At 44.2% G+C, this 27890-nt stretch overlaps 1 protein-coding gene across 1 annotated transcript in view; it reads left to right on the top strand.

The window, feature by feature from the left end:
• Positions 1 to 6745: 6745 nt before the first annotated feature.
• Positions 6746 to 27890, top strand: part of LOC111863517 — a 28846-nt gene continuing 7701 nt past the window's right edge. Inside the window, exons 1-6 of the mRNA XM_023849885.2 lie at positions 6746 to 6808; positions 16549 to 16684; positions 17354 to 17592; positions 18364 to 19009; positions 19919 to 20391; positions 25445 to 26200. Coding sequence (XP_023705653.1) covers positions 16558 to 16684; positions 17354 to 17592; positions 18364 to 19009; positions 19919 to 20391; positions 25445 to 26200 — 2241 coding nt within the window. The 5' untranslated portion in view covers positions 6746 to 6808; positions 16549 to 16557. The remainder of the gene's footprint in view (positions 6809 to 16548; positions 16685 to 17353; positions 17593 to 18363; positions 19010 to 19918; positions 20392 to 25444; positions 26201 to 27890) is intronic.

Genomic DNA, 27890 nt, shown 5'->3' with positions numbered 1-27890 from the left:
CCGTTATCGGCAACGGCTACTTGACTCGATCATACTTTTTACGTCATACGAGCTTTTGTGTATGTCTCGCACTTGAAAGTGTTACGTAGCCGAAGAATAGATGTCTCGTTGTTCACACTGTCACGTGGAGTAACTACAGACGGGGTTTGTATTGGTAACTGGATTTATTGGACTTTTCAGAACATAACTACAAATAACTACGGCAGTCTCACTTAGTTACACACTCCTAACTTCACTGTAACTACAGCACATATAAAGTCACACACAAGCCGTTGGGTGGTAGCGGCTTTCAACATCGGACGCTCCCCTTACTGTGGGTGCCCCAAGTGTCCCCGGCCTCAGCTACCAGCTTCTCACTTCTCATAACTTCAACTCTCACCTTTCCATTATTGTGTGTCCCCTCGTTGCCGGGGAAACGTGTCCACAGAGCGGTTGCCTAGCAACCTGTTTATGGAGCGGTTACTTGGCAATGAGCCGGAGCTGTTGCCAGAACGCCACTGAGCACCTCCCTGGCTGGGTGCAAACATCTGAAGGCGAGAAGCTGAAAGGTCGAGCACCTGTCTGCCCCTAACCAACACGTCAACAGGTAGCCCGGGGGGAGGGGGGGAGAATGTGGACGTAAAGCAGAAGATGTGCAGGAAGGGGGGAAGAAAAATAGATGTTACGACATTAAGGTTGGGAAGACGTATGGGGGAGTCGATATATAGATCCACGTTTTCTTGACTTCGGAACTAGATGGAAGTGAATGGTAAACTTCACGTCCCGAAAGATCTACCGTCGGGGAGAGCCCCCGGAACCCACTGAATAGGAAGTTGGGAGGGCCTCAGAACGGGTCTGGACGCTGTGGAGAAATTAAAATTCTTGACCCTACCAGGACTCGAACTCTGACCCCTTGGTTGTCCAGCCATTAGCCAATCGATATCCCGGCTCTCGGTAGAAACATAATCTAATTTCTATTTGGATGTAATTAATAAAATCTCTACTTGCCGTTTGCCTCTTGATGATTGTTTTCTTCGCTTAATCTTACACCCTGAAGATTGAGGCAGTAAGTTCTCCGAAACATCGGTGAACTTCTACAGGATTCCTCCAGAGACTACACACATCCTTCGAAAAGGATGATCACGAGATGAGAAAGAGACTAAAGAGGATGACAGAAGAAAATGGAAGAGAAAACGAAGACCAGTGAACCCTCGCAAATCCAGATTAAGTGAAAATCAGGATTAATGAAGCAAAAGATAACCATAAAATAAAATAAAAACTTAGAACAGAAATATATACAAAATCTAATGATGTAAGCAGTGCTGATGAAAATAACAAAATATCACTGTATAGCCTTCATTTAAAAACTACAAAAAGACAGTACATTTATTCATCGATAGAAGACTCAGAAGCTGCACTTGTTTCTGAACGTAAAGATGCAGGTTTGAAGAAACTGTCTCAAGTTTTGTCTGAACAGACAAGTGACTCATCTGCCTTCCTGAATGTCATGTGTCTTTTTTAAAGTATGTACTCAACTGTGAACAGCATTGTTCTTATTTCGATCCGGATTAAATGTAACCGGATTAGCGAGGGTTCACTGTAGTAACATAAAAAAGAAGGTGGATAAGGCAGAAGAGACGGTGAAGAATGAGCACTATTTGTGAAGTATCAACTTTGTTTCAAAACGTGTTGTTCTCGCTGTCAGTAATTAGAGAAGTTAGACAAGTGTAAAGGAACAAACTAATCACAGGAACGGAACAGCAATGCTACCCACCGCAGGAAAGTCACTGACAAATCTGTTGACTGCTGTCTACATGACAAATGTCGGTTTTGGGTACGTCGGGATTCATTACGTAACATGGCACTGTCATGACAGCACACCCACTTTGTAGAGCATGAGTTAAAAAAAAAAGAGGCAAAGCTATCCCTGTAACAGGCCGTGGAGGCCCATAGGGTTGTGAGACGTCGAGGCTCCCACATTTTCTCCAGATAACCGGCTCACAGATGGCGGTGAGGTTGTCAGCCTTAAGCGCCGGCCGCCCTTGACCCCCAAGAAGATTCCTGGTAGTCATTTCTGTTATGGGTTGAGTCGAACAAAGGGCCATAGTGCGGCTGGAAGGATTAGGTCAATTGAAACATCCGGTGACTTCATCGGGAATGGAAACCGCGACCTTCCGGCTTGTAGCATAGTGCCTAAACCAACTGCGTTACCGTGTACTAAAATGTATCTTAGACAGATAGGATGTTGTGACATGGACTAGATTTATCTGGCTCAGGATACGAACCAGTGCAGGGCTCTTGTGAACACGGTAATGAACATTCGGATTGTATAAAATTTTGGGAAATGCGGAGTGCCTGAGCAACTGGCAGCTTCTCAGCAAGGGCTCAACCCTACGCAGTTATTTAGTTAGCCCCTGTTTGCCCAAACCGGGCAACTGCCCCTACCATTCACGCCACGGGTCTGCTGGACCAGAATCTACGTCTACGCGAACAAGCACGTACCTCCGAAACGTCGGCATAACTTTCCATATCCACACTATGCCGAGCGGGCTGCTGTAGCGTTATGTTCCAGTCTCAGCTCTGTCACAGGCTATCGCGGAACAGGATTTTCGTTGTTTTTCTCAGTTACTTCAGGCAAATGCTGGGATAGTACTTCGATCAGGTCACAGCCGCTTCCTGCCAAATCCCTTCCAATTCAGCTATTATCTACTACTTGACGCTGTGCAGTCTAGATAATGATGGCCTCGTACAAGCCACGAAACAACACTAAGTCAATATTTGGTCCTTACTTTGAATTGGAGAGTACTGTGTGCCTCTAAACCAGGGCTGGACCTACTGAGGGGACGCAACATGAAGAACATCCTATACTCCATCTGCTCTACGAACAAGGGTACGTCATATCTTGCGTAAGCAACCCTAAGGAAGAAAATTCTTTCGTAACTTCGAACTTCCCAACGACGCATGAATAGCACAACTGTCTCCGTCGAAAATGGTACCTACTAAATCTGTAATGATGACGTAACGGTCTACGTCACTAACTGACGATGACGCGTGCTCGTTCCAAAAGCAGATGAAGCATATCCCGTCGCAACTTGCTAATATAGCAGTGGGAGGAAGAAAGAACTTTCTCCCGGAACTCTCACTGAAATGAGACATGCTACCAATAATGTAAAGGTAAGGATTATCGCACTAAATGAACACTTGCAGAAGAATATTGTGTGGTAAGGTAAAGCTGTCCCTGTAACAGGCCTTGGAGGTCCATAGGGTTATGAGACGTCGAGGCTCCCACATTTTCTAGACAATCGGCTCACAGATGGCGGTGAGGTTGTCAGCCTTACGCGACGGCCGCCCTTTACCCCCCAGGAATATTCCTGGTACTCATTGATGGAAATATAGTGATCATGCTATGGGCTTTGCTGCAGAGGAGTCTGGGCTCCATTCCCAGCAGTGGAAGATATTTTGTTTTGTCCACAAAGTCCAGCGTTGGAGAAAATTGTTTTCTCCGTCTTCTTCTACCCTGATGTATAAGGCACATTTCCAACTTCGTCAAGAACGCCTAAGAGTTTCACAGCGGCGTTCATTCCATATCTCCAAAATCAGATATCTTTTCCGATGGCGACACACGCTTAATCCAAGCTACATATGAGATAGGTTTTACCGAAAGGGATATCTTCGGTCTGATGAAAGGAACTGCATTCTCACAATCCCTTCAAATGTTTCTGCCTTCCGAAGGATAGAGTTTCGGAACCATTCATATGAGGCAGACATAAATATAACAATTCTTGAATACTCCCTCACTCAGGAACCAGCCAAGTGCCAGGACAGAGATGAAGCCCCCAACATAAAGCCAGAGGATGTGATAATGTGGTGCGTTGTGGGCTATCACACACCTCAGGGAGCTGTGATAGATTAGTATGGAGCAATGGTGGAATGGAAATTAGCACGGAAAAACAAAAGATATTTTGGAGAAACCCCTACAGTTCCACTTTGCCTATCACGAGCCTCACATTAAATCACCTGGGATTGAACTGAAGGCTGCGCAGTGAGAAGCCAGCGTCAATCCGTCTGAGCTACTGCGCATGTCTGCATTTAATTAAATCTGTACGGCGTGGCGGTATGGCCTCTACGAAGAAACGAATTTGTACACAACTTCGGCTGATGTTCTTGACACGGTTTCTCCAAGTCAAGGCGGGAATCCCGTATTACAGCGGAGCATCGCCCCCAAACACAAGTCACATTTAGATGACAGTAACTAACACACGTAATTTGTTACCTGACCACTGGATATATATTCTTAGCGTTATGTAACATGGAGAATTATAAGTAACTTCATTAAGTTGTCTCTCTTGGCAAGCCACAACTATTCGGCCACTCAAGAAATTCTCAGTATTTCAAAGAATTAGAAAGTTCATTAAAGCGTTCAAAACAGCCAACCACTGGTCCCTATCCGGAGTCAGATGAATTCAGTCCACATCCTCCCATTCTAATTCTTAAATATTAATTTTAATATTATCCTCCAATCTACGTCTAGATATTCCTACTACAAAAATCTTGTATCCATTTCTAATCTACGGTCAAACGTTTCTGACCATGGGGTGTAACTGAATATGAAACTCTCTTCTCTTAAAACTTACGACGGAATAAGATTCATCTTCCTTAAAAAGGGCAACACGATGCACAATGTGCAAAACAGTAACAACGGATGCTGAAAATTCTCTTCAGAGTTCGCGGACGACAGATATAATATACATAAATTCAGTTCGTACCTCACGCCACTCCGTTTTCATAACAACGACCAACCGGTTAATGCCGTTTAGGGAAAAAGTCGCTGTTTATTGTGACAACCATACGGAACACACAGATACACTGTGTGGGCAGAATATATAGCAATTCAGTCCGTACCTCACAGGAAACACATTACGTCTCCGCTACAAAGCCCAACCGCTTAATGCTGTTTAGGGAAACAGTCGCTGTTTACTGTGAGAACCATACGGAACACACAGATACACTCTGTGGGCAGAATATATAGCAATTCAGCCCGTACCTCACAGGAAACACAATACGTCTCCGTTACAAAGACCAACCGGCTAGCGCTGTTTAGGGAAACAGTCGCTGTTTATTGTGAGAACCATTTGGAACACACAAATATATTGTGTGCGCATAATGCAAAGTTCTTTACATGTTAAAGCAAGTGGTACACATAATTATCACTGTGATTTAAAGGATCACAATCCAGCTTAAGTTGTGTACTTTTTATAAATTGTAATAAATATTAGAAATGGTCTCACAAATTCTCAGACCTGTCTTCGCGCCTTCTCATCGGACCAATAAAAACTATGCAATCGGTTCAACGTAACAGATAATACACCTGCTGAGAAGATCAGGGACAGCTCAGTGAATGTAGTGACTAGGCTACAGCCTGGATGACTGAGGAAATTGGGTTCTATATCCGACAGGGACAAGAGACTTTTTCCTCCACAGCGTTCAGACCAGTTCTGGGGCCGAATACTGTTTTCGGAACTCTGTTCTCCAACGGTCATACTTCAAACTGTAGAAAGTTTATAACTTGTACTCCTGCCAAACATTATTTGAATGACCAAATCAAATACGATTACATAGGCAGGGCACGTAGCACGACTTGGGGAGAAGTGCATACAGAGTTACTGGAGGAACACCGGAAGGATAGTGACAAATGGAAAAATTGGCGTATATGAGAGTATAATACTAAAATGTATCTCAAAGATATAAGTCGGTAGGCTCTGAACTGGGTTCACCTGTCTCATGATAGAGACCAGTGATGGGCAACTGTGAACCCGGTACTGAACCTTCCGAGTTCCACAAAATACTGGGAATATACTGAGCAACTTAGCAGCCATTATTTTCTCAATGATGATGCAGTACCTTGGCGTTAGCTTCTTATTATTAGAGACATTATTACCAAAACTCTGCATTCTGCCCTCAGTGTATTTATGTGCTCCTTATGATTCTTACAATAAACAGCACCTGTTTCTCTAAACAGCATTAACCGGTTGGGCTTTGTAGCGGAGACGGGGTCTTTCCTGTGAGGTACGGACTGAATTGCTATATATTCTGCCCACAGCGTATCGTCCGTTTCGTATGGTTCTCACAATAAACAGCGACTGTTTCCGCAAACAGCATTAACCGGTTGGGCTTTGTAGCAGAGACGTAATGAGTTTCCTGTGAGTACGGACTGAATTACTATATATTCTGCCCACACATTGTATTTGTCTGTTCCGTATGGTTCTCACAATAAAGAGCGACTGTTTCCCTAAACAGCATTAACCGGTTGGGCTTTGTAGCTGAGACGTAATGTGTTTCCTGTAAGGTACGGACTAATTTGGTAAATATTAGTTACAAGAAATTCACTCATTTGCAATAGCATTCTTATGACATGTTTCAGGATCTAATCTCGTGTAACTGGGTCATCATCAATCTCAAAATGTACATTTCCTTAGGCATAAGAGATACCACAAAATAAGTAATGTCGCGGAATAACCCAAGTTGGTAAGCACTCCAATATGATAATGCAACAAAGAAACTCACAGTGTATGGGGGAGTGAGGTGGGGAGTCGCTGAGACATCCTGGAGCAACCAAGCACACCCTCACAGAGTCAGCAAGAATAATAAGAGGAAAAAAGTAGAAGGGAGAGAAGAAATTTTATGGGAAAGGGTTGGAGGAGAAGAAGAAGAGAGATCTGCTATAAAGTCCACATGCTGACACACATTCCTGCAGTCAGAAGAAAGTGAGACGTTCAAGAAACAAGTGGAAGACTGTTGCTACGATACGTGGATTGCAATTGTTTCACAGGTCAGTGATACTGCATCACGCTTTAACGTGTTAAAAGTTTTTAAGCGATAAACGTATGTAAATGCTGCAGTATTTAATATTTCAGTCCGTACCTCACAGGAAACACATTACGTCTCCGCTACAAAGGCCAGCCGGTTAATGCTGTTTAGGGAAACAGTCGCTGTTTATTGTGAGAACCACACGGAACACACACATACACCGTGTGGGCAGAATATATAGCAATTCAGTCCGTACATCACAGGAAACTCATTATGTCTCCGCTACAAAGCCCAACCGGTTAATGCTGTTTAGGGAAACAGTCGCTGTTTATTGTGAGAACCACACGGAACACACACATACACCGTGTGGGCAGAATATATAGCAATTCAGTCCGTACATCACAGGAAACTCATTATGTCTCCGCTACAAAGCCCAACCGGTTAATGCTGTTTAGGGAAACAGTCGCTGTTTATTGTGAGAACCACACGGAACACACACATACACCGTGTGGGCAGAATATATAGCAATTCAGTCCGTACATCACAGGAAACTCATTATGTCTCCGCTACAAAGCCCAACCGGTTAATGCTGTTTAGGGAAACAGTCGCTGTTTATTGTGAGAACCACACGGAACACACACATACACCGTGTGGGCAGAATATATAGCAATTCAGTCCGTACATCACAGGAAACTCATTATGTCTCCGCTACAAAGCCCAACCGGTTAATGCTGTTTAGGGAAACAGTCGCTGTTTATTGTGAGAACCACACGGAACACACACATACACCGTGTGGGCAGAATATATAGCAATTCAGTCCGTACATCACAGGAAACTCATTATGTCTCCGCTACAAAGCCCAACCGGTTAATGCTGTTTAGGGAAACAGTCGCTGTTTATTGTGAGAACCACACGGAACACACACATACACCGTGTGGGCAGAATATATAGCAATTCAGTCCGTACATCACAGGAAACTCATTATGTCTCCGCTACAAAGCCCAACCGGTTAATGCTGTTTAGGGAAACAGTCGCTGTTTATTGCGAGAACCATACGGAACACACAGATACACTCTGTGGGCAGAATGCAGATATCATTTCGGTGTTAAAAGTGAGTGGTACTATATATGGTTAAAATAAAATTTTAATAATAAATACCACACGTGTGGACATTAATAAACGAACAATTCTGCCAAGACTGTGTACTTTTCACGGTTCTCCCAACGGACATCGATTATTTTCCTGAACAGCATTAACAGGTTGCAAGTTGTTTGGAGATGGGTTGTGTTTCCTGTGAGGTACGAAATTAATGCAAAATAGGCTTATTATTCAATAAAGTTAGATGAATTTCAGGATTTCACGCGGTAGCGTAGTTGCTTGAGGGGCTATGCTACAAGCCGGAAGGTCGCGGGTTCTAGTCCCGATGAGGTCATTCGATTTTTTTTAATTGACCTAATCCTTCCAGCCGCACTATAGCCCTGGGGTTCACTCAGCCCCTAACAGAAATGAGTACAAGGAATTAATTAAATAATTTTCCTGGGGGGTAAAGCTCGNATGTGGCGCCGTGTAGACATATTATAAACCGACGTTTCGGAGAATCGTATTGCCTCCATCTTCAGGGTAGAAAAAATCCGCTAGTTCCTCGCTCACGGATTTTATTTTCTTTTTTTTTTTTTTTTTTTACTTTACATAGCTCAAGCGGTCAACAGCTGCGTCTAAGTGCGAAAATAAGCGGTTACATTTTTCCTTCCGTTAAGACGGTCACTTCAGGTTTGGAACCTCATCGAGGGAAAGCTACAAATCTGTACGGAAATGATTCACGGGGAACAAGAAGTTACGCAGTCTTCATGAACATGTCACCATAACTAGAGTACTCCTACTAGCGGGCGACTTAGCCAGCGGTAACGAACTAAGACTAATGCTCGGAAAGTGCGAGGTTCGAATCTCAGCATGATATCTACTATTTTTACGCTCTTCGTGGTTTTCCTTATTTCTTCCAGATAAATGCCAGAATAATACTCTGAGTAAGCCACGACCGCTTCCTTCCAAATCCTTTCCAATTCACATTCATCCTACTATCCGCTGTATAGTCTGCCTACCGAGAGCATCGTAAAACATCCCATATACGCACACAACTCCCGCTCCTTGGACGAGTTTTGCTTGATATGAACTGTTCTTACATAAAATTATAAATTTCTAATTTATTTAATGGCATCAGTAACTCATTTGTGACGTCACTTCATTCCCTCGTTGTGAATAATAAATCTGAAAAGTTCTGGGAGGAATTTTTGGACATTGACTGTACAAGTACCATCTGATAATGACAAAAAAATAGCAGCCGAAACAAGCCGTAATGCATAAACTGTATAGTGATCACAGAATTATATACATTTTGTGTGACTGAACTGAATTAAAACATTTTACACACTATCTAACTTCATGGAGCTGAATCCTTCTTGAGAAGCCGCCAGTTGTGCAGCTACTCAAGAACTTCCCAAACTTTTATGGAAGGTTCATTACCGTGTTTACAAGAGCCCTCCACTGGTCCCCATCTTGAGCCAGATTGATCCAATTCATATTACCCCATCCCAGCTAAGATTCATTATCTCATATCCACCCACCTACGTCTTGGTCCTCCTAGTGTTCTCTTTCCTTCTACTTTTCCCACCAATATCCCATATACATTCGTCTCCACCATTCGTGCTACATGCCCTGCCCACCGCATCCTCCTTGACTTCATCATTCTAATTATACCTGGAGAAGAGTACAAATTATGAAGCTCCTCATTATGCAGTTTTCTCCAACCTCCTGTCACTTCATCCCTCTTCGGTCCAAATATCCTCAACACCCTGTTCTGAAACACCCTCAGTCTCCCTTAATATCAGAGACCAAGTTTCACACCCATACAGAACAACAGGCAAAATTATAGTTTTGTACATTCTAATTTTTGTTTTTGGGCAGCAGACGAGAAGACAAAAGGTTCTGGACTGAATGGTAGCAAGAATTACCCGAGTTCAGTCTCCTCTTAATTTCCTCCTGAATCAGGTTTCGATTTGTTACAGTTCGACATTATTATTTCAGGGAGGAAATTGTCACGGCCCAATCTGAGGTGCTGTCATGGCGTCTCAGTAGAGCAATTGAGGATAATTTCGGAAATCCCTCAGAATTAGGCGGCCTCAGGGCAAATATCTGAACCCCCGGATTACAAATCATGACTGTCAACCACACGACTGAAAAAAAAAATAACGCAAAATGAGATTTAATCAAATTGTGAATGGGTCTGTGTAAGGCAACACTCTCACGGTGGTGACTGTCTTTCGGAGAAACATACTGTCTCTATCTTCAGGACAGAACAGTAGTTTAAAATCGTAGTATACTCATGAATAGTAAGTAGGTATTTACTGCTTGATTCTTCTTGATTATTTGACTTTACACTTCGACCTGAAGATGGAGGCAGTATATGTCTCCGTCGTGAACTTCTACCTATTTACACGGCGTCACATATCAGCGTCACTGTCATCGCTGTGGAAACTACAGATCCAACACAAAATTCCATCAATCACCTACAAATTATCACGAAGAATATAAGGATAACCGGTAACGTGGCTCGGATCGAACCAATACCTGCTCTAACATGCGCTATAGAAGCTGTGGCTATCATCTATTGGTTTATTCTGGTACCCCGAGTTTTAACAGCGCTCAGCGACGCGACTTTCAAATAACAGAAAATCTCACGTGACCTAGAACTTGGAAACATCATGGCAGCAGGATACACGTGAAAAGCAGCTTCTTCTGTTTATATGGCGCACGGATAAAGCCGCAGTTAATTCGTTCGTCACGTAGATATAAAGTAATTGAGAGCGTATCCATGGAAACCGATATGCCCACTGGATCTAGTTGTAAAAGGAAACTCGCCGTTTGCCTCTGATTAGTTACGGCGACTGAGTGAAACGAAACCAGAAGACAGCAGTGGAAAGCCAAGCCTGAGGCGGCTAGAAGATGTACAGAATGATTTAAGAGAGAAACGAACTCCGTTGCTTTAGTCCGCAAGCGAACTATACCGACCGAGCGACCGCCGCTTTTCGGCGAAGTTAGTGCCAACTTTAGAGGATAGAGAGTGTTGCGTTGTCAGCGCAACGAATCCCCACGGTCATTAATCTCGGTTTTCTAGACCGGAGCAGCTATTTCCTTGAAATAGCTCCTCAATTATCCTCACGAGGCTGAGTTGACCCCGTTCCAGACCCACTACTTCTCAGAAAAATCTGGTAGCGCCGGGAATAGAACCCGGTACATCTGGATCTGTAGCCATGAACTCTGACCACTAGACCATAGAGTGACATAAGAGGTGCAAGACACGAATAGAGATAACCTCCTTATCATGTCTTCATTTTATTCGTAAGAAACCGTGGGGGTTGATGTAGGTCTTACCCTCGTGAAAACCTCAAACCCAGTGCCGTGGAATCCACAAAGTGACAACCGTTTCCTTCCAGATCCTTCTCAATTCGTCATCAGTCACCGTACATGCTACTTAGCTAATGACAGCGTCGCTAATTAACCCATACAAACACACACTGACAGGACAGAACATGCAGAAATCGACTGGGCTATAGGGCAATTGCACCGGTAGTTTACGATACTATTAAAAATTATAATATCCTGCGGTCGGTTGGTTTGCTGGGCGCTAGAAGAGCGGTCAAAGGAGATGACGCACAAAAGAGCAAGGCCAGCAAGACGTTACCCTGACCATGACGAGTGAAAGTCCGGGCGAGCCTTTCAGTTTCACAGCTTTCCCTTCACAATACAACGGACAGAAAATAGCACTTGGCATGAAGAAGCGGGCCTACAGTCGGGTCAAGGAAAGAATGAACACCACAGATAGTAATTTAAGTAGATTCCACCACGCTAGAATGAACACCCCCCTTACATCGAGTTAGCTGCAGCCCGGCCTCCATTTAATGATCCCTCGTGACAGCGCTCTGACGTCCGCCTCGAAACCCACTAGCCGGCACAGAGATACTGCGCAGGCGCGTAGCTAGTTGTACGTTCTATTTTCCGTCCCTGCTCCATTAGACGTATTGCTGTGTAGTCTGAACGCTGCGAAGTTTGCGACTGCACTATTCGACGTCCGAAACTGAAATTAATCTCCGACAGCAGTGCTACATTCTTGAGATCGAGTTCGGGCATGCTGAGTGACGCGTAAACAAGTCCAGATATCATTAAACAGTAGTCCCACTGGAACCAACTACCAACCCCGTGTAGCCGGGTCCTTCTTGACAAGCAAATAGTTACTCCTTGCTCAAGAAATCGCGCACATCTTGTGAAACCTCAAGTCAGCAAACGTACTGTGAGCGAATGGAGGTTAATGAACTGAAATAGAACTCTCGTACGTAACTAAGAGCATTAAGTGGGTCAGATGTGAGAGGAGTCGTTCGCCGGTCTGCAAATTGCTGATGAAATAAGGCGCCAAGAATTCCAAATTACGAGGGAAGACAGAAATCGTCGGTGAACCCGCTATCTTCATATTTAGGGTCCAAGAATATTTTACCCTGAACATGGAATCAGTACTTCCTGTCGAACAAAACCCAGACTTCCGTTCGGGAAATCTCTGGTTCGAATCTTGACCTGCACATCGGCTATCCAAATTGAGATTTTCCGTGGTTTCCCTCAGTCCCTCCAGGCGATTGGGTCACGGCTACTTCCTTCCAAATAATTTTCAATTCGTAATTCACCGATCATCCTATCATTCGTAGCCATATAGTCTGAGGTGACAGCAGCGTCTATCAGGTTTTACGGTGTCATATACTCGTAAAATAGGTAAATCCATCTCTGTAACAGGCCGTGGAGGCCCATAGGGTTGTGAGACGTCGAGGTTCCCACATTTTCTAGACAATCGACTCACAGAGGGTGGTGAAGTTGTCAGCCCGACCACCCTATACCCCCACCAAGATTCCTGGTACTCATTTCTGTTAGAGGCTGAGTCGTCCCCAGGGTCATAGTGCTGTTCGTAGAATTGGGTCAATTGAAAAAAAAAAATCCACGGGTGTCATATATTAGAAGGAAATAATCTTAAGGTAACGGTTCATTCCAAAAGTAGGTGAAATCTCAGCGTGGTTCGCTTGTTCAGACAAATTTAACTAGATTATACTGCAGGAAGTACGCTTCAGGTCTCCGAGACAAAGAGTTGAGCACACGCCCTAACAGATTACAGGAAGTCACCAGCACGCTGCCTCAGAGGGCAGGCACAAGTTGGTACTGAACAGGGTAAACCGGAAGAAACTGGGAGAGGGACCTACCCCAGTGCCACTTCGTCCATCACGAGCCCCACATGACGTTACCCGGGACTGAACACCGGCCTCTGGGGAAACAAACCAGCGTCTAATCGCTTCATCTACGCCAATGCCCATATTCTTCACAAATTAGTATTTATTCAGATAAAATCAATAAGTTTTCGCCTCTGATTTCCTTTGATACATGGACCGCATAGAAAACGATGCCTCAAACAATTCTTCGTTGCCGCGAGAACGCGTTTACCGAGCCGTTGCCTAACAACGATAGGGGACATACAAACCAGCATACTCTCTTTCGATACGACACAGACAACACATAAAACAACGTGTCCAACAATTATTCTATTGTTGCCAGTGTTCGTTGCAGCGGGAACGTGTTTGCCGAGCCGTTGCCTAGCAACGATAGGGGATACAGATACACAAACTGATGGGAGGGATATATGCAGTGCACCGTTTACATCGGCTCGGTTGCCATGGTATATATACCAGTTTCATAAGGACTGGTTCAGGCATTCAAAAGCCTACTTTAAAAAAAATATTGAAAGTAGGATTACAAACAAGTTCAGTCTCGTCCATAGTCATGGGGACACTACTTCAATGCACTGAGGATGTCTTTTCAATTTCTATATCCCAATATGTCTCGAAGTGTGTCGCGACACACAATGCAACGCAAATATATTCTGCGCAGAGGTAAAAAGGCAAACTTCTCTCTATACCTGACGTAGCATGACGCCACGAAGCCGAAAGGGGGGAGTGGAGATATCCACATATTCTCCAGCTTACGGTAGCCACTGGATGGGATGAATGGGACCGAAACATGCGACAGTTCGGGAGAATGCTTGCTACCAATCACTACAGCATTTTTTGTCTTCTCGCCTGATATCTGAAGCACATAAATTAAAAAAAAAAAATCTAATTTTTCCTGCAGTTTTGTATGGGTGTGAAACTTAGTCTCTCGTACGACGGTAAGAACATAGAAAAACGTTGTTTGAAAACCGGGTACTAAGCTTAAGGCTAAAAAGCAGGCGCTGTAACAGGCCGTGGAGGCCCATGGGATTGTGAGATGTTGAGGCTCCTACATTTTCTAGACAATAGGCTCACAGATGGCGGTGAGGTTGTGAGCCTTACGCGCAGGCCGCCCTTTACACCCAGGAAAATTCCTGGTACTCATTTCTGTAGAGGTTGAGTCGACTCCAGGGCCATATTGCGGCTGGAAGGATTAGGTTAATTGAAAACGTCCACCTCATCGGGATTAGAAACCGCGGCCTTCCGGCTTGAAGCATAGTGCCTCAGCCGACTGCGCTACCGCGTGCCACGTGTTCTTGAAGGATATTAATCAAGTATCGAATTCTGTAGGTTAATCCGTGAGTAGTTCGAACTAGGTAATGTCAAGTGACAGAATGACAAATAAATAAGATTCGAAAGGATATGGATGGAAGCGGTCGTGGCCTATTCAAGGATACGCTGCAATTTGCGTGTGCTTACAGAAGGAAACCAGAAAAAAACATTACTCAGGATAAACCGTCTCGGGAACACGAAGCAGAACGTAACTGTGTAGTTCTGTCTGCTTCTGTGTCATTACATGGAACTGGCACTATCGAGGAACTGCGCAAAACACTTTCGCTGCACACTGACAGGCCGTTCTGGGTAGGTGTGGCCTCACGTGGGTAGATTTAGGTTACTGGAAATGGTACACAACACGTAGGCGGCTGACAAGTGCCAAGGGTCGCTAGTTTCGATCTTAACAACAACAACAACAACAACAAAAAAAAGGCTATATATTTTATGACTGCATGTGACATCTGTTGACATTTTATCCGAAACTCCTATTGAAGAAATGTTGGGAAGGAAGAAACATCTTTAACAGTTTAAAAGGTAAAGCTATCCCTGTAAAAGGCCGTGGAGGCCCATAGGGTTGTGAGACATCGAGGCTCCCACATTTTCTAGACAATAGACACATAGATGGCGGTGAAACTGTCAGCCTTACGCGCAAAGCTATCCCTGTAAAAGGCCGTGGAGACACATAGGGTTATGAGACGTCGAGGCTCCAACATTTTCTAGACAATCGGCACACAGATGGCGGTGAGGTTGTCAGCCTTATACCCCGGCCGGCTGTCCTTTACCCCCAGGAAGATTCCTGGTACTCATTTCTGTCAGAGGCTGAGTCGACCCCAGGGCCACAGTGCAGCTGGAAGGGTTAGGTCAATTGGAAAAATCCAATGACTTCATCGGGAATCGAACCCGCGACGTTTTGGCATGTAGCATAGTGCAGTAGCAGAAACACATCAAGTGTAACCAGTTTAACAGGCGTAAGTAAGAGTTTTGGGTCTAGAGGACGAGACGTCAAACATATCACACACACGGTGTGTGATATGTTGGACAGCCGATAAAATATTCTGTGTGACCGAGAACAAGAAAAAGATGAGCCCCATTATATTCTTCCCGTCTACTCAACAAGAACTTTTAACTTATTTTAATGAGTTAATTCACAAATTATTTTAACTGTACTAACTCCGTGTGCTTAACTAAGCACAGGGAGAACTTTATGATAGTACAGTTAAGAACAACATGTGCAAAACAGTTCCGTTACATTGTTGGGCACGCCTTCTGATGGTGGCCAATAGTGGCCGAAACATGTAAAAACAAAACTTGTACTTTTTTTTATTGCTAGTGGCGTAGGACCAAGTCCCTTGTACTGCGGCCACTTCTGGCCTATTGTACCAGCCCCAGATGATAGGTGAGGGTGATTGTGGAGCAATTGGTGGAATGAAGATTGGCAGGGGAAACCGAAGTTCTCGGAAAAAACCCGCCCCAGCGCCGCTTTGTCCACCACAAATCTCAAAGCCCCGGTAGCTTTTCTCTCGGAGGAAGAACTCCAAGTGACCACTGATGGGCTGGGTGGGCCCCAGTCTGTTTTACATACAACATAGATCGTAGGAGCACAGAAAGCTGTATTTTTGGGGTGGGGGTCAAAACAGCACGGCAGCCCCACGCGTCAGTTCCTTACTAGTTCGTTAAGTGGGCGGTAGAGAGAGCTGGCGTGCCGCACGTCACAGGAAGAAGAGAAAGTGAAACTAGGGTTGAACTCGGCAGACAAGAATAACGCGGAATATTAATCGTTCGTTTCAATAAACAGATTTTGTTCATGTTTATCGAAATTGTTCCATTCTGGTGTGCACAGGCTGAACTCGCCTTTTGCCGACTCCACTTACATCTTTCAAATCGAAATATGTCATAACATTCTTACTGCTTTTCTTTTGTCCAGCCACGACTTGTTCACATGTAACGGAAGGTGGTTTGGTGATTTGGCCCTCGGAAGAAACAAGTTCCGGGAAGAACTAATAACCTACTTTCCTCTAATAAGATACGGACCTCATAGAAAACGACGCCTCAACCAACTACGCTACCGCGTGCCTCAACGACGGGGGAACAAATGTGTTTTTCATATTGTATGTGCTGTGTGTGTGCATTGCAGACGCCGGACATGGGGTGGTGCTTGGTGCTGGCCAGCATAATGGCCTTGACTTTTGTCGACTGTGGCAGTCGTGCGGAGAGCAGCGATTGGGCTTGGGGAAAAGGGCGAGATCAGGGTTCCGATGGTCACGTAACAGGTAAGGGACAATGCTCTTCTATTTAAAGCTGGAACCAAAATCGCCGTACCGACTATCTCGCTGCACACAACAGTTTCTTTCCATAAGGTAGCCTATTCAAGATATAACGTACATATCACAAGATATTTTAGACACACAACAATACACTAAACACAGCAACGTTTCATATTTTCCACCTGATGACGGAAGCAGCGTTGTATTTAAACATGTTCCTTTCATCTAAATGAAAGCACTGCAACAATGGTCCCTCTAAGCAGAGCGCATTTGGCCGCGCCACAGCTCAAGCGGTTAGTCGCTGGCTTCCCACAGCGGGTCTGGTCAAGTGGGATTTGTGGTAGACAAAGTGGCGCTGGGGCGGGTTTTCTCCGAGTACTTCGGCTTCCCCTGCCAATCTTCATTCCACCAAATTCTTCATCATCATAATCCCCCGGGGCAGGCTACAATAGGCCAATCAGTGGTCGCCGTGCCGAGTGGACCCACTTGGACTCCACCCCCCCCCCACTAAGAGAATAAAAAAAGTAAAACTGGAAAAGTAAACTACAATTTTTTGTTATTTTTTGGAGTTTACAAATTGAATCTGCATTGTGTGTATCTTGTGTTACTTTGCTTAGAGGGAACGCTCGTTGCAAATGTCCAGTACATGAGTCAGTAAACCTTTATGCCCGGCAGGATCTCTAGACACGCTGAGCTCCAGTCAGAATGTGAACGTGACGTCAGGCGTCGAGGTTGATGAAGAGTCTCTGATAGACAGCATCGTATCGTCGTCTCGACAGGGGCGCATTCTACAGCAGGACGGTTATAACCAAGTGGCCAGCGACCCGCAAGTGAGGCAGGCCATAGAAGCTGGCAACGATTCTGAGGCACGTCACTTCGTTCGAGAGAAACTCTGCAACCTGGGCCTCATGGCAGTAAGTGTTGCCTCGCGCATGTCACGTGTATGTACCCGTGTTCATAAAGTCGACCTGGAAGTTTAGAGTTGAACAACTTTTGATCCACATATTACTTAAGCTAAGTTTAAAAAAAAATCTGGAAAACCTATTTCTTCTTCTTCTTCTTCTGGCGCTACAGTTCATGATCAACCTTGGCCACTTGTATGATTGCTCCTGTTTCTGTATGACTGAAATCGTTAAAATCTTCTCAACGATTAAGGCTTTTTACGGGGTGGGATTGTCAAACCTACGCCCAACCCTCCAACATAGAGGATGAGGGTATCCCTTTTTGTCTGGATCATCACCTTTGACCTGTCCGGTAAGGAAGACCCTACCACTCAGCTATGCTACCGCCGACATAACTCTCAGGATCACTTTACGAACACCCTGTACATTTTATGACCATATGCCGCCTACAGTTTGCTTCTATCGTGTGGAAGAAAAGTTATTAAAGTGTAAATTTTCATAGTGACTTTACGAACACCCTGTATATTTTATGACCATATGCCGTCTACAGTTTAGTTCTATGAGGAATAAAAGTTATTAAAGGGTACATTTTCATAGTGACTTTAAGAACATCCTGTATAGTTTATGACCATATGCCGTCTACAGTTTGCTTCTATCATGTGGAAGAAAAGTTATTAAAGTGTAAATTTTCATACTGACTTTAGGAACATTCTGTATAAGCCGAACTTTTGACCTGGTTATGTGTACCTGGAGGCTACACACATATATTTTTTTGTGTTGCAGTGTGAACCTGGAATCGAACCCAAGCGCCCGTACGTACAGCCCCACGATCTGATATATGCCCAGCCAGTCCACATAAAGCCAGTGGGCCGTCCTATCCCAGCAGTCCCAGTTCGAGGCCCACCAGTGCACCATATCGGCGGATACGGGCCCCCTAAACCAGTACCCTTCCCCCCTGTCCCCGGACCCATAATCCCCCCTCACAGATTACCACGCCCGCTACCAGGACCCATATACGCACCCAAGCCTCTATCACCACCCGTATACGAATCAATAGAGCCTGACCTCCACGACTACCATCCTCATCCACCAGTGAAGAAACCTGTGGAGGTCGTAGTGAATTCTCAAGGTGGAGTACAGCAACATGTGCATCACCATTATCACCACGGTGATGGTGGCGTCGTGAAGCCTACAGTACTGGTGGATCAGCCTGGCCCACTGATTCCGACGGGTCCTGTGTTTGAACCCGGTCCAGTGTATGGTTCTGCACCATTAGGACCCGGTTCGTCGCTTGGTGGAGGACCAATAGGAACTGGGTCTCTGTATGGTGGCGGACCAATAGGAGGCGCTGTTTATGGTGGAAGTGGCCCTTACTTGGGCCAAAGTCCATTCTATAAGAAGCAACTGTCTATCAAAACTCCTCTAACAGGTGAGAAATATAGCACTAAAATGTACCTCGTTAAAACATATATAACAGGGGAATTCCGGTTCAAGATGGTTCGATTTACAATTTCGGCGCGTGATCACGGCGGCCCCGCCGTCTAAGGCCTGAACTGTCCTCGCCAATTTGAACACTGGGATCGTGGGTTCGAATTCCACTCAAGGTATGGATGTGGGCGGTTTTTTTTTTTTTTGTATTTGTGTTGTTCTGTGTGTAGACAGCGTTCTTGCGATGGGCTGATTCCCCATCCAAGGAGTCCTATCGAATGTGTATAGGATAAAGAAACTGAAAANCTCTTCGCTAAATTATTATTATTATTATTATTATTATTATTATTATTATTATTATGCTTACTCTATCAAGCTTGTAAACAAATGTAAAGTTGTCCCTGTTCCTAATTAATCAAGCACCAGGCGGTGAAGACAGGAGTGGAGGTAAAGCTCCACCATTTTTAACCTCGTCACTACATGGAGGTGTGTTCAGTTTCACGCCCCTGCCGCTTCACCCCCAGGAAATGAGTCCCCGGTACTCATTAGATAGGGGGTTGGGTGGGGCCCAGAGGCGGTCTGGACGCCGTGGAGAAGAGAAATATCTTACCTCTATCTGGAATCGAACCCAGGATGTCTAACCGGTAGCACGTCGCTTTGTCGACTGAGATATCCTGGCTCTAAGCGTAATTTCGAAATGTCCCTCATGGACTACAATGTTTACGAATGGAGCTGTGAAAGGTTATCCATGGAGATTCAGAGAAGGGGATCCCCAAATTTTCCAGTTGAATTTTCGAAGCGCATTTCAGTAGTCATGTTCATTTATTTAAAACGTCCGTAGGAATTTCTTTCTTATAAACTGCATAAACATTCCTATGGCAATAACTTTACTCCTTGCGTCATGTGTTAGGTAACGGTCTGGGCTCCACTGCTTCATCCTCAAACTACGCAGACCGCTACCCCATTTACGAGAACCCCCGCGCTGATGGGGTGCGAGGCCTGGCAGACTGCTTCTGTGTTCCGTACGACCAGTGCCTTCCCCATGAAGTGTCACGGAAAGAAGACGGGTTCTATATCGATCCTCGCACCAACGGAGGGAAAAATATCGAAGCGATTACTCTCGACGATGTTGTCATCACTGACGGAAACGGAACCATCATATCTCGACACGCTAAACGAGAGAACGACGATTCTAAAGAGTACGTCGTTGTAGAATCTGAAGATGCAGAGAAGATAGAAAGTCGAGATGAAGGGAAAACAGATGATAAGAAACAGGAAGAAGATGTAACTGGAGAAGACAAGAATACTAGGCGAAAACGAAGGGAAGTTGCAGCCAGCAAGGACAACGATGGAAGTGATTCAAAGAAATCCGATGTCCAGCCCGTAAGTATTCGCAGAAAAAGAAAAATATGTACATTTATTTTCAGAGAAGATATCCAAAATAATAAATGTCTTGTTGAACTGGAAAAAAAAACTTCCATAATGCAAAAATGCATTATAAATATATAAGTTTTCGGACCGCCTGTGTTCTAGTTGTCAGAGTTCCTGGCTATAGATACAGAGGTCCCGGGTTAGATTCCCGGCGTTACCAGATTTTCTGAGAAGTAGTGGGTCTGGAACGGGGTCCATTCAGCCTCGTGAGGATAACTGAGGAGCTATTTCAACGAAATAACGTCTCCGGTCTAGAAAACCGAGATTAACGGCCGTGGGGAACCGTTGCGCTGACCACGTGACACCCTCTATTCGCAAGAAGTTGGAACTTCGCCGACAAGCGGCGGTCGCTCGGTCGGTTTAGTTCGCTTGCGGGCTAAAACCACGGAGTTTGTTTCTGTGATTCGGCCATGGCTGTATTACAAATATCTAATTCAATGTCCAGTATACGGAACATTACTGAAATTAACATCTGAGCAACAAGACGCAATAACATTTTTGGATATCCTTTCTTATCACGTTACTGATTTTGCTGAAATCAAATTCTTTCCTACGCTGTTCACGCTGTACATATCTGCTTTGGTTTTATGGGGAATTCCCTGGTATTTATAGAAATTAAACTACCAACATTTCTGAATTCGTCGGATATTTATCAGTTTCATGACATGGCACTGACGTAAACATTCTGAAATCTTGCACCTGCGATTAGTTCATATGCTAAGCAGTATTTACTGGGCTGGTGCACGTAGCGGTAAAGCTCCTGAGTCGTATTCAGAAAGCGCTCAGTTCGAATCTCGGTCAGGACAAAAGCTATCCTGAGATATTTACAGTTTTCTTCAGTTCCTCCAGAAACAACCAGGGGAAGTGCCACGATCATACCAACTAATCATTCGCCAATCATATTACCATTCGACAGTCTACAGTCCAGATACTAACAAGAGTTTTAAAGTAAATTAAAAGTAAGACACATTTCCTTCTCGTCCGAGTACATGCACTTGCTTAATGACGCTATATGAACTACAGATGTTATATAGGGCCAGTGTAACTATAAAACTAACACAAATAGCGTATTCGGAATGACATAGAAAGAGATCGTGGCCTATTTTAAAACTGAGNCTCACGGTGTTGTCGCTTGCAGATTTACTTATACTTCTTCAACCCTGAAGATGGGGGCGATACGTTCCTCCGAAACGTCGGTTAACACCACATATACACGGTGCCAAATCCCAGAAGACTGCTTTCTTCAACAATAGAAATGATTCTTCAGAACAGCCGGTCTTCTATTGAAGATTCTCCTTTCCATTAATGTTAATCGCTATACGGGAAGGACAGACAAGGTTACCACAGCGGTAGAGAGGAGGTACCTAGTTATTTAACGGCACCGCCAGTATTTCGGTCTATATAGTGTCGAATGGTAGGGATTGCATTGATCTGGCTCAGGATAGGGACCAGTGGAGGCTCCTGTGAACACAGTAATGAACCTTCGGGTTCCATAAAATGCTGGGAAATTCTTGAGTAGCTGCAGAATTGGCGGCTCTTCAAGAAGGGCTCAGCACCATGAGTAAGTAAGTAAGTAAGTAAGTGTCGAATGGTAAGATGATCGGGAGCGATTGGGAGCTAACTTGAGAGACAATCCCGGAACTTGGCCTGGAGCGTTCGAGAGAAAAAAACCCACGAAAAATCATAATCAGGATAGACGGTTTTTCTCGGCAACTGTTCGACCCCCCTAATAAAAGTCAGAAGCGCTACCGCTTGTGCCAACTTCATAGATAGAAACAGTGTCGTTAAACGACATGAAATTAATCAGTCCAGTATCAGATCTCATTAAATGGAATTTTATCTACGACTGAAACCAGGGAATTTCTTTGCTGTAAATACGAATCCACATTCTAACGGTGTTGGACGAGAATCGCTTTAGAGTTCGCGCACAAAATCAGAGCGGTTGGTCTACGTGATATGCATCATCGCTTTTTTTTTTACTATTCTCAAGAATAATAGCGTAAGTCGTTATGCTACGCTCAGGCGCATGTATTTGTTCTTTTTTTTTCATTCTACGTCTGTTTCTCTTAGTAACCGTCTCAAACCGCTCAGATTTTACGCGCCTATTCTAACATAACACTTTTTTTATGCTTCCTCTGGTGGTGCAGGTTAAAGATGACATCATAAAGGAGGGGAAGGAACAGAAGGATGACGAATTGGATGAAAATGAGAAGCGAAAGCAAAGAAATACTGAGGTGGGTGGACAGCCTGCTTACTGTCCCAAATTGTTACTGAACCGAGCGACATACCTTCCTCGCTCAGTAAAGCACAGAAAGTAGTTTCTGTATGCAACTGTATGCTTTCCTTCTGTAGAATATCTGAGTCTGATCGCATATATTTTATTTCGGATGATAATATCTTTTAATATCCTACATTGTTTCCTCTTTCGTATCTCCACTGTTGTTTCTTTCCTTATGTACTCGCCAAAAGCATGTTTCATTAGATCGTCTGTTCCATTCCAGTCTAATAACATTCTTCTTGTATGCTCTTCACACAATTCTAATTTAAAACGTATACTGCACATTCACTTTCGTAATGTCGTTAAAACTCATATAAATATATCGATAAACACTCGTCGCATGTTTTGAATGTTTTTTTTTAATTTACTTAGTGGGGGGTTGAGTCCAAATGGGTCCACTCGGCACGGCGGCCACTGATTGGCCTATTGTAGCCTGCCCCGGGTGATTATGATCATGGAGAAATTGGTGGAATGAAGATTAGGAGGGGAAACCGAAGTACTCGCAGAAAACCCGCCCCAGCGCCACTTTGTCCACCACAAATCCCACTTGACCAGACGCGGCATCGAACCCGGGCCACAGCGGTGGGAAGCAAGCTACTGCTTGAGCTACGGCGCGGTCCTTTGAATATGTTTACTCTAATCATGTATGCAACAGTTTCCGGGATTACCCTTTTGTTACACACGTTTATTCTCAGTTGCTCCCCTCTTACATATTTCCAAAGTCGTCTCATTTTTGTTACCCTTCTAAAGCACAGTGGTAATTATATATACCATCTGATTCACATATCAAAACTCTGCATTCTGCCCACACCGTGGGAGACGTAATGTGTTTCCTGTGAGGTACGGACTGAACTGCTATATATTCTGCCCACAGAGTGTATCTGTATGTTCTGTATGATTCTCACACTAAACAGCGACTGTTTCCCTAAACAGCATTAACCGGTTGGGCTTTGTAGCGGAGACGTAATGGGTTTCCTGTGAGGTATGGACTGGATTGCTATATATTCTGCCCGCACAGTGTATCTGTGTGTTCCGTATGGTTCTCACAATAAACAGCGACTGTTTCCCTAAACAGCATTAACCGGTTGGGCTCTGTAGCGGAAACGTAATATGTTTCCCGTGAGGTACGATCTGGAGGAACGCCCTATAGTCTACCTACTGACAGCGCCGTAAATTAAGGCACAAAAAAGAAATATCGTCCATCTGTCACTGGGTCTTGTAGATGACTTTAATCTTCTTTGCCTCCGGAATCAAACGTTGAGTCTAGGTGAAGAAGAAAATACAGATCTATAAAGTAAAGCTATCCCTGTAACAGACCGTGGAGGTCCATAGGGTTGTGAGACGTTGAGGCTCCCACATTTTCTAGACAATCGGTTCACAGATGGCGGTAAGGTTGTCAGCCTTACGCGCCGCCTGCCCTTTACACCCAGAAAGATTCCTGGTACTCATTTCTGTTAGAGGCTGAGTCGACCCTAGGGCCATAGTGCGGCTGGAAGGATTAGGTCAATTGAAAATCCAATGACCTCATCGGGACTTGAACCCGCGACCTTCCGGCTTGTAGTATAGTGCCTCAACCAACTGCGCTACCCCCAAATAAAGCTCTACAATGGATTCATTATTCCATGTCTGTGTTCTTTTGTTATTTTCCAGGATAACCTTTTCTTCAATGTTTCTATGACGATAACAATACACAGTCTTGCTTATGCTCCTATATTCGCTACTTCTGGAATTCTATGAATATCCCGCCAATCGGAGTGACAATATCTGACGTACTTACGTCACAACAGAAAGACCTGCAGAAGACTGAAATCATACCGTTCCTTCCTACCACCCCCTCCGAACCTCCTCCTATGGCTGTGGTTGCTATGGGAACCGTCCGAAATAAAAGAAACCGTAGAGTAGCATACATAGTACTGCTTGACAGGGGCAATGAATGGCAAACGTTGGATAATAATCTAATTCATGACCCCAAACACACTGGTTGGTTAATGGTATTCATAATCAGGCCTTTTTGTGGAAGTTCTAAATGGAATTAAGAACTCAGATTCACTTGACATAAAAACCCAATTCCCTCACAGAGATGAAGCCCCCCCAACTTAAAGACCGAGAAGTGATAGCGTGCTGCGTGATTAGGGCTATCACACAGTTCAGAGAGCGCCAATAGATGCGTGTGGAGTAATGGCAGAATGATGATTAGCGGGGGGGGGAATCGAATTAACTCGCAGGAATTTTTTCCCACTATTAATCTCATATGAAGTCACTCAGGATTGAACCCGGAGGTTTCAGGTTAAGAAGCCAGTGACTAATCGCGGATAATTTAGGGATAAAAATGCCAACAGAAAGGATAATCTGTAAATCCAAGTAACAAACCGAGATCTCTTCTAAACATGATACTGTATGCTCCTCTATCCTCATACTGAGTTCCAGGTTACGTTTTCGACAAGCGCCATGATGCATTGTACCAACCACACTGCGCTGGGGGCATGAGTTCGATTCATACACACCACATACAACTTATAAGATTTAAGGCTTTCAAATCGGTGAAAGATTCATATTGTGGTCTTCTGGGTTACGACACGGTGTAGTCTGGTAGGTAGTTATCAACATTTCGGAAGAACATACCTAATTACCAGGCTGTACGGTGTCATAACCCAGAATACATGATCTAGTTACAGAAGCTGCTAACTAACAATAACATTACAAGTGGCTGGTCTTTCCTTCTTGCAGCGAATTTTCGGTGACGCGTCTAAGTACAAACTCAGCCCGACATTCGGAGTGTCTTTCGGTCTGCCTCATGGAGGAGGAGGGGGAGGTTATCCTTTAAATCCTTACGGTCCTTATCCAGCTCTTAATCCTTACGGAAGTTCAGTGGGAGGGTTAGGTGGCGTAAACTTAGGATTAGTCAGTGTGAATCCTTTGTTGTCGGTCCAGGTAACACAAGACGAATACGGTGACAAAATCGTGAAGCCTTTGGTTAACCTACATGTTACCCCCAACCACGGACTCGTCCACAAGCTTGGTAGTATATTACATGGTTTTCACCACAAACCGTATTACCAGGGGTATCCACCATTTAAGCACGATCACCACCATCACCACATACACTCGTCAAAACCGTATCCCTCATACTATCACCCCTATAAGCCTTACTATCATGGTGGGCCTTATAAACCCAGTTATCATTACGCACCTGGTTACCATGGTTACAGACCTCATGATGAATACATAGGAGCGTCAAGTGGATATGTTTATGATGAGGATCGGTATGACAATGGGGACTACTATGTTGACGACCCATATTCGCGCAACAGTAGGGGTAACGGGACAGCGAACGCCCTGCCCTCTACTTCCTCCTCCTCTGGCACCGGAAGTTCAACAAAGGTGCAGTTTCCCAGTGACAGACGCAGTGGTGTTAGCACCAGGACAAAGCGACACTTTAACCATGACACAGCTCGACACAATGAGGTGAACCATGTCCAAGAGGTAAGGCCACAAGATCGGGGACAATTCTGTGAGGTCCACCTCGGCGTAGGGATACACTACCGCATTGGTTCTTAGCCTCAGTTCTCAGAGTGGGATGCAAGTGCGTATGTCATGGTGTCTTCTGAGCAGTTACTGGGTTGCCTTGGGCAACCAGGGAGAGGGAGGGGGGGCGACGATTTTCGGAAAAGGTCCATAACAGACATTAAATTTATAAGTTCCCACCAAAAAAAAATTCATAGTTTACTTATTTCAATTTTATTTTTATTAATTCAAATTGGCCACGTATTAAACCAATATAAGTGAATGAAAATTAATCAAAAAGAACTACTAATCCAGTGCGCGGGAGTGCGACAGCAGCTGCTCGGCCGCGCACGCGCACTTTTTAGAAGGATCGAACACTGATGACGAGTACCATCCTCTGGTATGTGACGCCATGTAGTCTGGTAGATCATTATCAACGTTTCGGAGTAGCATGTTACCTCCAACTTCAAGGCAGAAGATCGAGCCGAAAATGTAAAGTAGTTCTGATATAGGGAAGTTGGATGAAATTGTCAGCCTACAGCCCCGCCCTTCTACCCTGAAGATGGAGTCAACAAACCCCTCCGAGACGTACCAAACTACACGCTGTGGCATTTCAGAAAACAATAATATTCATAATTATCGCTGTGATAACCTCAAAACTGGCATGTTATTTCTTTAACTGTTAGTGTAAGAGGTGCTACTCATCTCTTGGTAACAAAATGGCAAAGAAAAACGTGTTGCGCACTTCTGGTGTCTTCACAACCGAAGGGCGTGCCCCACAGGTTAAGAACCAAAGCACTAGTGTATCTGCTACCGTTACACGAGACTTCCATGTACCACGGAACACGAACTCTGTCGCTGACCGACCCAATCAGATATTGCGGCCTCTTACAGGTCTTCTCATGGGTTATTTAACGATGCTGTTTCATTAAGGAGACCATATAGCGTCAGGTGTTATGATGATGAATTAGAAATGGTATATAAGGAAGTGGTCGTGGCCTAATCGAGGTACTATCCCGGAATTTGCCTGGTGGGACTGAGGAAATCCATGAAAAAACTCAGTCAGGATAATCGGTGTCCGGGTCAATATTCGAACCGAGTACCTCCCAAATACGAGTCTAGAGGTAAGGCTCTAGACAGTCGGTCTACATGCTACGTGCTACATGTCCACAATTACGAATAAACAGATAAACAGTTTTGATCAGTATTAAAGATGCTAAATCGTTTCGTTTTGTTTCTAACGCTAATGTAGCACGTATTAGGGATAAGTTAAATTTAAACCATAAATGCAGTGTAGTACGCACACATACAGAAATAAATCAGAAAATATATTTTATGTCCATTAAAAACTATGATTCAAAAATAATATGTATTATGTATATATAATAATTTAAATTTCAATATGTTAAGATATAAAAGTTTGTGGCGATCGTATATTAACATAATTATTGACTTTATGATCATTATCCATCGTCCTATGAAAGGCAGGAAAATGGATAATGTCCAAAAAGTCAATAATTTTACACTGTGTTCAGTAGGCCTATTGGCATGTTATGGGATCTTATGTCAGTAACACACGCAATTTTCACCACATTTTGCGAGTATCCCACTTCGAACACCGATCATTTCAATCTGTGTTCATGCAGAACTCCGAGATTTAAACCACTCA

Source organism: Cryptotermes secundus, unplaced genomic scaffold (genome assembly GCF_002891405.2).
Source record: "Cryptotermes secundus unplaced genomic scaffold, Csec_1.0 scaffold1379, whole genome shotgun sequence".
NCBI lineage: Eukaryota > Metazoa > Arthropoda > Insecta > Blattodea > Kalotermitidae > Cryptotermes > Cryptotermes secundus.
This window is presented reverse-complemented; position numbering and strand designations above follow the sequence as displayed.